Source organism: Mixophyes fleayi, chromosome 4, assembly GCF_038048845.1.
Source record: "Mixophyes fleayi isolate aMixFle1 chromosome 4, aMixFle1.hap1, whole genome shotgun sequence".
Lineage (NCBI taxonomy): Eukaryota > Metazoa > Chordata > Amphibia > Anura > Limnodynastidae > Mixophyes > Mixophyes fleayi.
Window position 1 is genome coordinate 258,990,119 of NC_134405.1, and position 14,458 is coordinate 259,004,576.

The 14,458-nt window shown below is 36.6% G+C and overlaps 1 protein-coding gene across 2 annotated transcripts in view; it reads right to left on the minus strand.

Annotated features, from left to right (window-relative positions):
• Nucleotides 1–817: 817 nt before the first annotated feature.
• KCTD16 (potassium channel tetramerization domain containing 16) overlaps nt 818–14,458 on the minus strand; it is a 249,864-nt gene continuing 236,223 nt past the window's right edge. The window contains exon 3 of one of the 2 annotated variants that reach the window (XM_075209680.1): nt 818–2,334. In XM_075209680.1, the coding sequence (XP_075065781.1) occupies nt 1,883–2,334 (452 nt within the window). In that variant the 3' untranslated portion in view covers nt 818–1,882. The remainder of the gene's footprint in view (nt 2,335–14,458) is intronic. The other variant, XM_075209681.1, reaches the window with a different exon arrangement.

A 14,458-nucleotide genomic window follows, 5' to 3' on the forward strand; every position in this document is an offset into this window, starting at 1 on the left:
TTTTATCATCGACACATGAAATTAATTGAAAAAATATGGAATAAGGCTTATAAACTGTTTTGAAAATGTCACTGATTGTTAGCAAAACCCAAATACACGGGTCCTTGAGCTGATTATTGGTAGGTTATATCTTCTTGAATCTTAATATATTTAGAAAGGACAACATCTACTATCACACTGGGATCAAAAAATGTCCTCCTCAGTCTGGAATATTTGGAGAGGACAACATTCACAGTTCCTCTGAAATAAAAACAATTTAAAAGGATTGTGCTTTTTTATTCCTAAAATAGTACTTTAACAGTGACATTTAATTAATGTAAAATAATAAAGACCTTAAAAGGACTACTAAACTCAAAAATTAATTTATTCAGATATGAAGGGAAAATAAATAGTTAAGTATCAACCGGATAATCCATATCTCAACCCACATCTTTAAAATAGTGTCCTAAGGGGTTCGGACACATTTAAAAAAAAAACCTGAGAAATTAGTCATTTCAGCTCTCTGGCATTAGTGCTCCATTTCACAAACTGATTTTCTGAATAACAAGTCTGTATGCCTGTCAGTCATTGTTGGCTTGTTTAGTTAGAAAAGCACCTCCCCTTGACATGACAACCTTCTATGGGGATGAGAAGGAACATGGTGGATTTATGTAGCATAAACTCTTCAGGTATTTTATGTATATTATTTAGTTCATCATTAAACAACCTTTATATGTATATATCAGTAATAAATATATATATATATATATATATATATATATATATATATATATATATATATATATATATATGTTAATATTAAATATTAATGCTGATCAATGATGTATATAATGTTTTATTGCAAACATGTAATTGACTGTAACAAATACTATATCATTACACCACTGTATGAGGACAACATACCCATATTTCTCATTTTCATTTCTACACCCAGAATTGTTGAAAAGTTTAGAACCAAAATATTACATCGTATGCATGTCTAAAATAGGGCAAAAAGCCAATAGTTAGTGCGTGAATGAGCACTTAAGACTTTATTAAGCACTTGCACATCAATTAATTTTTACACATTATTTGTCATCACAAAAGCCCTGAACTTGGCAAACATTGGTCATAAAATATTTGCTAACAAGGCTGAGTGTCCATTTGTATGGGAATGTTTCCTACTTGGAGTCCACATGGATGACCGATGTTTGTAGACCAAAATAAGGGAAGGGCTGTTATTTCTCATTGTTAAACACCATCCACACAGATCAAAATCCTACAAAAATAGAGATTATGAAGCAGCCACAGAGTATATGACCACACAAAGCAGCCATCTAACTTGAAAGAAAGTGCAGAGTAACATATATAACAAGACCAATAATTTATGCAGTAATATATTCACTAAATGTAAAATCATGATACAGATTTACTTTTTTTATCTCATGTGACCTCCATCCTCCAATAAGGAAACATGCATTTTGAAGTGACACTCTTCCAGAGACTTTCTTAACAAATACACTTGTTGACATTGAATTCGGAAAACTGAAAATGAAAGAGAAAAAAATAATTTAAAAAGCTCCGAAAGCGTTTGTTTACCATGTCTAATATGTTTGTGCTATTGGTGTATGCAGAAACCATCTTGCTTAGACGTCAAAGGAAAATAATACATTGTGCTTCCATGAAGGAGAAAAAATAATACCCTGTAACTATCAATGTTAACACCTTTGCTGTAGGTAAGAATTGGTCAGGAATAGAGTAGATGGTGCAATAAGTCCATCCAGCAGGGGTTAAAGTGATTTATGTATATAGGCAGTAGTTAACGTGGACATGGCAATCTACCAAATGAACAATAGGTTTCATGTACCATAGAATTGTGTTTTACATTTCCCACCCATCCTTTCTATAGATGATACTTTCGCAACAGGTCTGATTGCCATGAATACTTTCTCTCAGGAAACCTTTCTGGTATTTTTATCTTCATGAAATCCTGAATACACTTTTCTAACTCTTCCTCAATAGAGAGCTTTTCCTTCACCACTTTTTTTTTACTTGTGTTGGACTCTCTGGACCCCGCTGTCAAAGTTCGTAAAAGGTCACTTTTCCGTCGGATTTCAGACTGCTGGAGAATCTGCACCGGTCCCTTCTTGGCTGGTCGATCTAGAGTTTGTATGTTGGGCTGGCGGGTCACAGGACCACAGATGACTGTCTCTTGAGGAGAGCTGGCTTCAGATTGGCTGTCACAGCTGGATGTAGAGAGTTCATTGCAAGATGTTCCACTTTCACCCTCCTTGTCCCCTTTTGTGTTTTTACAGCAGCAGTCACAATGAGATGATGGCCATTTAGAAGGTCCCCCTGCAATTAATCAGAGCACAATGTAAATATCTTCTTATGTAAGAAACTTTAACTTAACATTTAGAACAAGTTTTGCTTGAATTTTAACATGAGATCTACCGTTAGAAATATTTTTTTGCTGAAAAGGTGCCATCCCTGTAGCTTGTAGAACTATGGAGTTGCATGCCTGTTTTCCCAAAGGCATTCGCACATACTAATTTCTAATCTTACTGGACTCAGCTAGGGTTTTGATTAAATCTGTTTGGAGATCCGAAGTAGCTTTTCTAATCAGCCTTAATTAACAGGGACTGTCTGACTGAGATCAGATCAGATTAAAAATTCTCCAGACTGTTAGCCCTGGAGAATACATCGAGTGCAGGCACCAAAAATAAGATGTAGGTCTCAATTTAGAGTACAAAATCATTTCTATAACATGTTACCAAAATCAAGCAAATTTAATATTATTTTTACATAAACTATAGAGCAGTGCTTTTCAAATAAAGTATCTTGTTCATAAACATAAAATGATCATTACCTTATAGGTTAAATATTGCATTATTTTTCAAGCGGTTGCCACAAACACTTGCAACAGTTGTAAACAGTACTGCTGTTAATAAAGTTAACATTTCTCCAAAGATAAAGGGAAAATGTCTTTCAATCAAATTAAATTTAAAATCATCCAGCAAAAGATCATTTACTCAAATGTCCATAAAGGAATTTCAAAAATGAATTTTTCTATAGAAGACACTAAACACTGAAATAACTGCTACATACTTTCCAATCTACAAATATTTGTTAAAATGCTCATACTCGATGTTCACAAATGAATTATCACATGTGAGAATCAACAGCAATGATACCATACCTAGGGGTACTTTAGTGTTACAAAAGGGGTTGGTTGATTGATTAGTTGATTGAGAATGGGCTCAATGTGGTGTCCATTTACCAGTCTTGCAAGTAAATCAAATGAATCAATATATGGAGCACTTCAGCAATTTTACTTTAAAACAATGTATTCCATTTGTATTGGCATTCAAACAAGCCACCTCAGTCAGACTAATGAGAATGTAACTGGATGTAACCATATCAATAGCCCAGAGAGTATGTAATGCTAAAAAGGTAACCTGCAATTATTAAACTGTGATTTATAAGAAAGTAATGACTAATACATTTCCTATATGTTGAGACAAAGAAAATATAGCGCAGGTGATTCATGGTATTTTACCATGATCTGATCTAGTGTTCATTTCAGTGTGCAATTATCTGCACTTTATTTATATGGAAGATGTTAAATTGTGATCCTATAGAACAGTAGTTGGCAACAGGCCAAGCCTTCACTTGTAGCACCTCCTCTGCTTTGCTGGCAAGTGTGTAGGAACTGGGGGGGGGGGCAGAGGGGGCAGTTGCTCCCCCATGATTTCTGTTGGGTGGCAAAGACTGTGTTTTGACCCCCATGAACTTCTACACCAAAGCCTTCATGCTACTTTCTGAAGTCATGGGGCTAGATTTACTAAAGGGAGATTTGGTCAAACCGCTGCTTTTTGGCTATTTATTTTTCCAGCGGTTTTGAAACCAACGGATTTACTGAAGTCCAAACCGCCGTAAAAACGTCCAGAATTGACATTTTATAAAACCACTACTTTACAATTCACCATCCCGATTTTAATAATGATAAATATACAAACTTCCGGATTAACTAAGCTGTGGTTTTCAAAACCACCGCCAAACCACCATTCAAACGACCAAAATAAAAGAGGTGACTGTGAATGCAGAGATTGATCAAACAGCACACTATTTGAACTATTTTGCCATTCAGAACATAAGAGCCATTGACATATAAATTATTTGGGCAATCATTTTCATTTTATTAAGGGGCAAAATTATTTTAATATTAACTTATGAGGGAATTTTTGTCATATATATTTTTAAGGGGACACGATTATAGCATTATATTATGGGGGAAATGTGAATATATAATATTATTTACTGATTGTTAATGGTGGATATAATTATTTACGTTGTACAATTTGGTATTACATAGTGCACGAATAATATAATAATTAAATAATTTTGTCCCCTTAATATATTGAACTTTTTTCTTTCCCCATAAATTAATATTAAATTAATTTTGCACCTTAATCAAGAAATATTGATTGCCCAAATAATTTAAATGTCAATGGTGTGTCCTCTTTTGTTCGGAATAGCAAAATAGTTCAAACAGCATTTTTGAGCTATCCAGCCATTAAGACGCAGGTATTAAAACTGTCCTGTCCTGTCTTTTGGATGGCGGTTTTGATGGCGGTTTTAACCAAAATTCCGGAGTTTTAGCTTTTACAATCCGCCATACATCACCATTCATTTTAAATTGAAGCCTCAAACCACCCTATAGTAAATGCGGCGGTTTGGACCACTAAACTGCTTGCAATGGATGGCTGTTTCAAACCGCCACCAAACTCGATTCTTAGTAAATCTAGCCCTAAGTGTTCCATTCATAAACATTTAATAAATAACCTGTATTCATGATGAACAACTATTCACTTTACATTTACCCGGAATTTTGTGCGGTGCGTCCAGTAACAAACTTGAGATATAGCCAGTGAACTATGACTATATTTTAAATAATCCCAATCAAATGAGATTAGGTTTTCAACAAAATCTGAATAATAACTAGGTTAAGGACTATGAAAAATTTAATTTTTTAAGATGAACAACTGAATTTATCTATCTTTCCAACAGCTTTTGTACTAATTGGTAGTTAATAATATTTATTTAATAATGTATAAATACATTTTTATAGCAAAATAAACCAAACTTGAGAAAAAGGGACTCCAAGCCCTATAGTAGTCCTTGGCCTTTTGCCCCACCCCCAGCCACCCCCCCCTAACAATGAAAATTTTGTTCCTAGGCCCCATCATGTTGGTAAGAAATGTGACCATGAAAAAGATACTAGTGTATTAAAATGTGCTGGTGTGATTAGGATGGTCAGGAAGATTTCTTAGTAGTGTGATATCTCCCAGATAAGCATATCTTGGATGCAGTTTGAAAAAACCTGGATTTCCACTACAGCAGCAACGAATTGAGAGCTACATATTGAGACAACATCTTATTTCTGGTATTTCTGACTTCAGCTGGATCTCATTAAAAAAGACAGGTGACACCACCATGAAAAACTTTGCTTTTTGCAGCTTAATAAATTGATTAATGTTATTAGAGGACTATGGAGACAGCGGCAAGTGCTCCTACCGAGGTTAATAGCAGCCTTAATAATTTGTTAAATTATAAAAGGCGGTGAATAGCCTTTTGTCGGAGATTACACCAGTGTTTTGGCTCTTCATCAATATTTAAATAGATTCCACAGTCGTTACATTGCTGTTCACTCCTCAGCCAGTCACTGTGGTCCCTAGGCCCATTTCCAACCTTTAATGTACAAGAACCTCCTATCGCTAAATGGCCACTGTGGCAATCTATTGTCCCTCTTTAACACTTGACTCCCATAAACTCCTGTCTGTTGGAAACCAGCTCTCAGGGAAAAGACCATCTTTCCCCAACTGGTTTAAGGTCCGGGTCTGCAACTTATCTCTCCAACCTCCAGCAGGACACACCACAACTCCACATTGAGTTATATACTGAGTTATAGATGGGTGTTTTTAAACACCATTTTATTACTGTTGACGAACATCACAAACATGTTGCAAACTAGAGCTAAGTAGCCTACAGTCATCACAATATTTACTATCATTGTATTTCCATACTTGAATCACACAACTCTGTGACAGATGTAATTATGTGAGTACAACATCATCTGAGAACAATGGAGAAGCAAGGCTTGTGATGAAATGTCACCTTATGGAGGAGGGAGCCTACCAGTCTGCAAATACAAGAACATTTATAGACCCAATCTTACACTTGTTCTATATACAGACCTAAAAAATCAATATTGGTTAAATTGAAAGTTATTTAATTCTTGCCTTAGGAAAACTATTGAGTGACACTTTGTAAAACCGGCTGTGTGAATTTGCAAGAAACTTATACATGAGGAGTATTGATTTCTGCCTGTATTGGCTAGTTTCTGAAATGCTTGCCCTTTTCATGTGATTTCTGCCTGATTTACCTTTCTCATCAAATAAAAGAAACCTATTACTGTATCTTTGTTAAAAGAAAATCTCTGTCACTTGAATGGACACGTTTCATGGTTTGCTATTCGCAAACACATAAGAAGGAAATGTAAATTTCATCTAGAACAGTTCAGTTACAGTAAATGATTTTATATGCTTGGAGAGAGCAAGCTACAATGAGCAATCAGAATATTTAATCTTAACATCTTTGTTTCAGATAGAGATGCCTTGGACACTATGATATTCCTACATCACTATGACAGAAGCCTCAAAACACTGTTTGCTAATGGAGACCCTACTCCTTACATTACTTAACTCTTGGGGATAAATGTATCAATCTGCGGTTACTTAAAATTCTTGGCTGTTTGCCAACATTATTGAAAACAACATTTTGATTAAAGGCAAAACCCGATGGGTCTTGTTACATGCAGCCCTCAGAAGAATTCTTGAGCGTTAGTCCCACTTTTGCTGCTGCTGGGGGTGAAACTTCAACCCAGAAGCAGACCAAGAAGAAGACTACTAGTTGTTTACAACAATTGACTGTTAAACAATCCTTTGCAAGAGGAGGCAAGTATGACAGCTGTCACCCAGTAGCACAGCGGATCACAATATCCACCATTAATGCAGCAGGTTTTAGACAGTTAATTGAGGTCCTGTGTCCCCGTTACCAAATTCCATCTCAACACAATTTTATTAGACAAGCAATTCCTCACCTGTACCAGGAGGTTACAGAAAAGAAAATTATTGGGCTACAAAATGCCATTCTACCCACTGTACACTTAACCACAGATATATGGACAAGTGGAACTGGGAAAACTAAACATTATATGACTGTAACAGCCCACTGGGTTGGAGAATCGCCTTCAGCAGCAGGAACAGCAGCAGCATCTAACAAACAACGCCAGATCTTTCATAGGCAAGCTACTCTGTGTGTCACCTGCTTCACTAAGGGGCATACCGTTGACAACCTGTTTGAAAAACTAAGGGATGTCACTGCAAAATGGCTTATACCGCTTGTATATGTGATTTCTGATAATGCCACTAATATTGTTAAAGCATTACAGTGGGTAGAATTCCATCACATTCCCTGTTTTTCACACACAATCAACTTGGTGGTAAGGAGCTTTTTGAAAAATGATAGTGACATGCAGGAGATTATGTCTGTGCCCCAAAATATTTTGGGTCATTTTCGGCATTCTGCAACAGCATGTAGGAGATTGCAGCAGCTGCAAGAAGTATAGAATTTGAATGTACTTTAGTCCAGCGCAGTGGAGAATACTTTCCGTGTTGTACAAGTTTGTACAAGGTGCTGAAACCACTGGAAGCAGTCACCTGTGAAGTGAGTTCAGACACTGCTAGCTTGAGTCAAGTGATTCCCCTAGTTAGACTTTCGGAAAAACAGCTAGAGAAATTGAAGAAGGAATGAAACAAAGCAAGTCCACTAAGTATGTTGGAGTTGTAGATGAAGTACTTTGTTCGCTTCGCCAGGATCCAAGAGTTATCAACATAATGAAATTGGATCACTACATTTTGGCAATTGTGCTTGATCCTAGGTTTAAGAGCTATGTCTTCTTTTTTTTTTCACCTGACCCAGATCTCAAGAAATGCAATGAGCTCCTGCTCAGCAAGCTGACAACTCAAGTGGTACATAACACGGTGACGTTTCCTCCTTCAGTTTCTCTGGCAACTTCTGCTAGGAAAAAACTTTGCTTTCCCAAGACACCTAGTGGTGATGCAGATGAGTAGGCACAACATTTTGAAACCTGGTCTGGTCTAAAGGAATTGGCCAAAAATCGTTACAGCTCTGCCATTAAATCAACTACAAATTCCACGAGGAAGGCCATTGCTGGCAATTACTTCAAAGTACATAGACTTCTGTAATGGTGGATTGCAACGGGGATGAATTAATATTGTGTGAGGATAATGTACACAGTGAGGGTGAGGATAACGGTGAGGATTATGACAGTGTAGAGTGCAGGTGCTGGGATCTAGCTGAGAAAAGGGAGCTAGCTGATGCTGGTATGCTTGTTAATATTTTGGGTTGAATGGCATGTTGGCAATTTTATGTTTTTATACAGTAAACTTTCCATTTATTAGTGAGGTGTTTTTTCTTTACCAATGTAAAAGCTTGTTTTTTTGGATTTCAGCTTTCCTGACTTAAACCTACTATGCCTTTAGTAGATGACGTAGAAGGACTAGTATCATCATGACTGGTTCCAGCAGCTGGTTGCCACCATATCGATGGCGCTGAGCTATGGCGTTGGAGACTGACAACAATACTGCCACCCCTTATGATTCTGTGTGAGCAATGGCAATGAGCTATGTCACTGGAGATTGGAAAGTGACAAGAACACTGCCACCCCTTCTGTTTCTGTGAGAGCAATGGCAATGAACAACTGCACTGAGGCTGGAGAGTGACAAGAACACTGCTACCCATGCTGTTTCACTGTAAGCAATGGCACAGAGCAATGTCACTGGAGACTAGGGAGTGACAAGAACACTGTCTGCTACTCCTGTTTCTGTGTTAGCAATGGCACGGAGCAATGTCACTGCAGACTGATAAGAACACTGCCACCACTTCTGTTTCTGTGTAAACAATTACACACAGCAATGGCACTGGAGACTGGTAAGATCACTGCCACCCCTCCTGCTTCTGTGTGAGCAATGATACTGATCAATGGCACTGGAGACTGCCAAGAACGCTGCCACAACCCCTGTGTCTGTCTGAGAAATGGCGCCGGATCTCCATGGATGGAGGTACTTATGGAATCCAAAACTCGCAAGATCAGACAATGCGCCAATGACGAGAGCGCTGGAAAGTACCAAAGCCGACTTGGCTTGGTACTCAGATTTGTGAAGTTCGGGGGGGCTCGGTTTTCAAAAAAACTGAGCCTGAGCATCCCTAATCTGAATGAAAGAATCCTATTGTAAGCAGTATACATGAAAATTGGGAATATTGCTAAAAATATGTCACAAAACATTGATAATAAAGACCCATTGCATTTGTCTTGGTTTGAAAAGCTAACTACTTTCGCATGGATAATGGTTTACAGAGATTATTGCATCCTGCACCTGTTTGCCCAATTTTTGGTGTTTGCGTGGTTTACAATTAAATCAATATGAATTCACAATCTAATGCTTTTAATTAGCCTTTTCCATGGCTAATGTGATGAGCTGTTTGTTAATAGGCTGACTATACATCTGGCTTTTAGAATTGACAGCGACATTGTCTGTGTGCAATTTAGGGATTATTTATTATTATGAGCAATGAAAAATGTAAATAGTCTATGTGAGTGATGCATGTGTCTAAATTGCTATAAATCACCAAAAGAGAAAATGGTAAAGAAGCAAAATTTTTTAGAGATTGTCATCAATATAAAAATGTGAATTTACCATCCATGCTTAAAAATCTTTGAACTTGCGCATTCATTTTAATGGGTCCAATTATTTGACTGGTGTTTCCACCCCATTTAAATAAATGGGATCACTTTGTATGTCTAAGAAGTTTTCCATTACTAGCCAAATGGGCAAGTAATAAATTAGTCTGACATTTGCAAACCCGTCTCGAGCCATCATGTGAATTAAATTATTTTTTTTTCATGTCCCCAGAACGAGCCAGCAGTATTAATTGTTTCGCCTGCATCAATAGAGATTAAGTGATAATTAAGTGATTCATTCATTTAACACTTTGATTATGCTGCATATTGAAAAATATTAAAATAAATTCCATGGAAGCTTTTAATATTCAGCATAATCATAGTGCTTCTTACTATTTTACAACTAGCTGGTTTGGCTATTAATGAAAATTAATATATAGACAGAACTTATCTCATTCATTTCAATGTGCTCATTCATTTAAGTAAAATTTTTAGTGCACATAACAGTGAATTGAGTGGGCCCATTCATTTCAATGCTTGGAAATAAATAAAATATTTTTTGTTTTTTTTTAACTCATTTTGAACTTATTTTTATGTCAGTGACAATGAGTTTATTTTTCAGAGATTTCCAAAATCAATTTTCTACTTTTACTTTTTTAAACTTTGTTTTATGTTATATGAGCGACACTTGCTACTTTGTTTCAGATGTGCCCTCTTCAAAATAGAATGTAAGCTCTGTCATATACAGAGCCCTTCCAAACATTTATTTCCATGTCTGTATTTATTTTGTCTACCTTATTTGTCCCTGTTTTATGTATGTTCTGTTTTCTCTACTGTGGTGGCTTACAAACCTACATCAATAATAATAATAATAATAATAATAATAATAATACACTAGTGTCAATAGAACTTCTCAGGAAACATCTTGCCACAAATTAAAACCACAGAGAACTACATGGAACCATTGTTGGATACTCTCTTCCCACTCTCTTCTTGACCCTCTCCAGTCTACCTTCCTTCCCCTTCACTCAACTGAAACTGCCCTCACTAAAGTAACAAACAACTTACTAAGTTAAGCTAAGTCCAAAGTTCACTTCTCCATTCTCGTACACCTCTCTGCTGCTTTTGACAATCTCTTCTCCTTATCACCCTTAACTGCCTAGGTCTTCAAGAAACAGCTTTTTCCTGATTTGACTCCTCCTTCTCTGGCTTCTCTTTTAGCACCTCTGCTTCTGACTCTGCCCTCCCCTTTCCCTTTCTATTGGAGTCCTAGAAGGTTTTGTCCTTGGCCCTTTGCTCTTCTCTCTGTCATGTATTTTCCTGCACTCCATGTGAGTATCCATAGCATTACTCACACTGATCTGTGCTATTTATCTGTATTACCTCTTCTATTTGTTACTTGCCTCTTTCCCGGCGCTACAAAATCTGTGGCACCTAATAAATAAATAAAGAAGAAGAAGAATAGAATAAAAATGAGCCAAGGGAGATGGCATAATCAATGCAAATACAATTATGAAATACATCCTTATGATTGATGGTACCTGACAACTGTTGATAAGCACATCTTTTACAGTTGTTGCTCCCCCATGCAGACAAACACTGATATCTTCCTCCCACTTTCATTAAACTTGGTAACCTTTCTGCCTCCTATAGTGGCTGCAATGTACCCAAAGTCTGTAGGCGGCAGTAATTGAACTATTAGTAGATACATTTGAAGTTTGTTTATTAATGCTATTTATTATGTTATTTGTTTTCTTTGTCTGGTGGTCCTATAATTTGCAAGCGGCATGCTGACAGGCAGTGATTCCAAAGACACAGCGGCAATGTCTGCACCCCGCAGGTTAAGTGTTTAAAGACTTAACCCGTGGACTCCAGACATTGGCATTTTAAATTAACATTCATCTAAGTCGCGCTGACGTGAAATTGAAGAGCCGGAGACCTGTGTCTTCAGAATCACTGCCTGTCAGTATGCCACTTGCATCATAAATCTGAAACTTCGGTTTTCACGTATGTGTCTTTTTATTGTATTCGTTTTTGTTACAATTCAGGGTTTCTTTGTAGGGGTAAAGGCTGTTGGAATTTTTTTTATCGTTAATATGATTACAACCGATCCAGGCACCCATCCAGGTGGTAGAGATTGGAAGACTTAATTTGTGAAGGTGTTATGCTGACAGAACAGCCACAGTGCTTACAACGCATGTGACACACTAACCATCCCACAATTCTGACTCAGACCACCAAGAAGATTGGACAAGACTTTTCTGTATGTTGAAAAAAATACACGGAGTCTGGCCAAAGTGTTAGATGTATGTAAGTGGCCAGTATCTGTTTCCACATGGATTTGGCAAAATTAAGTTATGGGGCTATTTATCATTAGCTTAACACAGGAGATATCAGAGATAATTCCAGCATTAAGCAAACTACCACACAATATGACAGTCTTCATTAGTCTTGATGGGGACTGCAAAGATGACCTTTTTCATTTATTTAAGCTACTTTTTGGAGCTTGTCCCTATTTGCTAATGGCACACCATGCACATTAACAAGTGTTTCCTATGACTAAAGTATTGCCGGAGAGGGGTCTTCTGATCCTTCCTTCGCAACCTGGAGGCTCCTCCTCTCCCTCTCTAACTAAACTGTCCATGACCTATGATAGCACATGTGTAGTAAAGACACTGGGTTAGAAACTGGAAGTTCATTCTTTCACTTCTGCGATAAGTAAGCAGTGATAGAACTCTGTGTTCATACTGTCATAACCGGGGCAGCCAATCCGATGCACTGTTCCAGTATCACAATAAATAGGTCTGAAAAATCCCTTATTACTGTGAAAAGTGATGATAGGTTATGCTAATAAAAAAATATAACTAGTTATAAATAGCCCCATAAGTGCATTATTATCTAGATAACAAGACATAGCCACTTACACTCAGGCAAAAGTAGTGAGTGACTGTATTGTTAAGCTTTATGGGCCTGAGTCATTAAGAAGAGAAAAGCATAAAAAAGGAGTAACTTTGCACCTGGTGCATTAGAGCGGGAGGTAAATTTAAAATGTGGGGACAGATTTATAGTTGGGATCGGGCATATCTGAGATCAACTTTAAATTTCAGAATAAAAATAAAACTATTAAGTGTGCTAGATGAAAAACAGCCAGTATTTTCGTTATGTGCAAAATCAAAAACTAATTTGCACCTCTTCTATTGAACATTTACTCCTTTTTTGCCTTACTTTCCTTAATGACTCAGGCCCTATGTGACTCTAGCTCTGTCAATGGAATGTCTTAAATAAAAAAGAGATAGATTGTCATGGTGTGAGTCACTAAGCTTCATCAAACCCAATTGGTAAGTTAGTTCAAGACTATTCCCTTCAATGGTGTGAACCCTAACGCAACACTAAAATTATGAGTGAAATGGAGCAATGTCTCCATTTGGCTGTATTATTATGAAACGTATAGAATTTTAACCTATCAGACAGCAGTATTTTTATTTATGCCCTGACCGTTTGTTATATTTGTATATAATTCTATGATAGAGTAAGATTTCCTTCTGAGGGAAGTCAATATATGTCCACAATGTGATATTACCATCTGTGTACCTAACACTTTGCTTAAACTGTATATAATCACAATCTAGAATAATCACCTTCCAATACTCTATACAGAATTTTGGAATATTCAATTAAAATGATTTAAAGTCTAAATAAGACCATGCCATTTACATGAGTACATTGATGGTAGTGTTTTCTTGGTATCATTACATCCAGGCATTTCATTCTGGGCCCCCATCTAGACATGACCCTGTTTTGCCCTGTAGCTTACACCATCACTGCAAATTCAGTAAAAGCAAGTCCTAAATATTACAGTAAATATAATTTTATATATTAAAAAATAGACATCACCTGCTAGAAAATGACAGTACTTATTTTAAAACATTTTACAAGAGAACCTTAGATGAAAAATGGAGTAAAATGGGTAAACATTGTCATTGCTTTTGACACATCAGAAAGGTGTGAGAGCGTACTAGGAAAACCTTCATGATTAAGTCTCCAGGTGGTAGCAAATTTCTCTTAAGTAACTTTCATCATTCTAAGAACCCGAGCAGCGTGAAAACTGAATCCCCTCAGCATCATCATTATAAAGGCAACATCTTGCCAGCTTGATGAGTCCATTAGGGAGACTTCCGTACACCAAAAGCACACAAAGCGATAAGCAAAGAAGAGTAAATTGCCTTTAACTTTTAACAGCTAAGGAAAAGAAGAAATAATGAGTTTTCATCAAACTATTATAAAAAGATAGTAAAAAATGAAAAGACAGATTTTCCTGTAAAAGCATGTACAGTGCAAAAAAACCCTCAAAAACTGTGATTGATTGATTAAATATTTCAACTTCTCACATATGAAATACTGAGACATCTCCTGTGTGTGCTACACTTTCATATTCTCAAAATTAAAAATAATTTTACCGCAAGGTTAAATTGACAACAATATAGTTACTTCTAATAAAGGAAAAGGCACTGGATTTTTTCATGTGTTTCATAGTAAAACAAATTTCCAACCTTGCACAAGTTTACAAAATTGCCTAAAAGTAAGGTTTTAGAGCCAATTAATTTTTGAAGGGACCCATTTTAATGTTTCATTATATCAGATTTACCTGTTGCT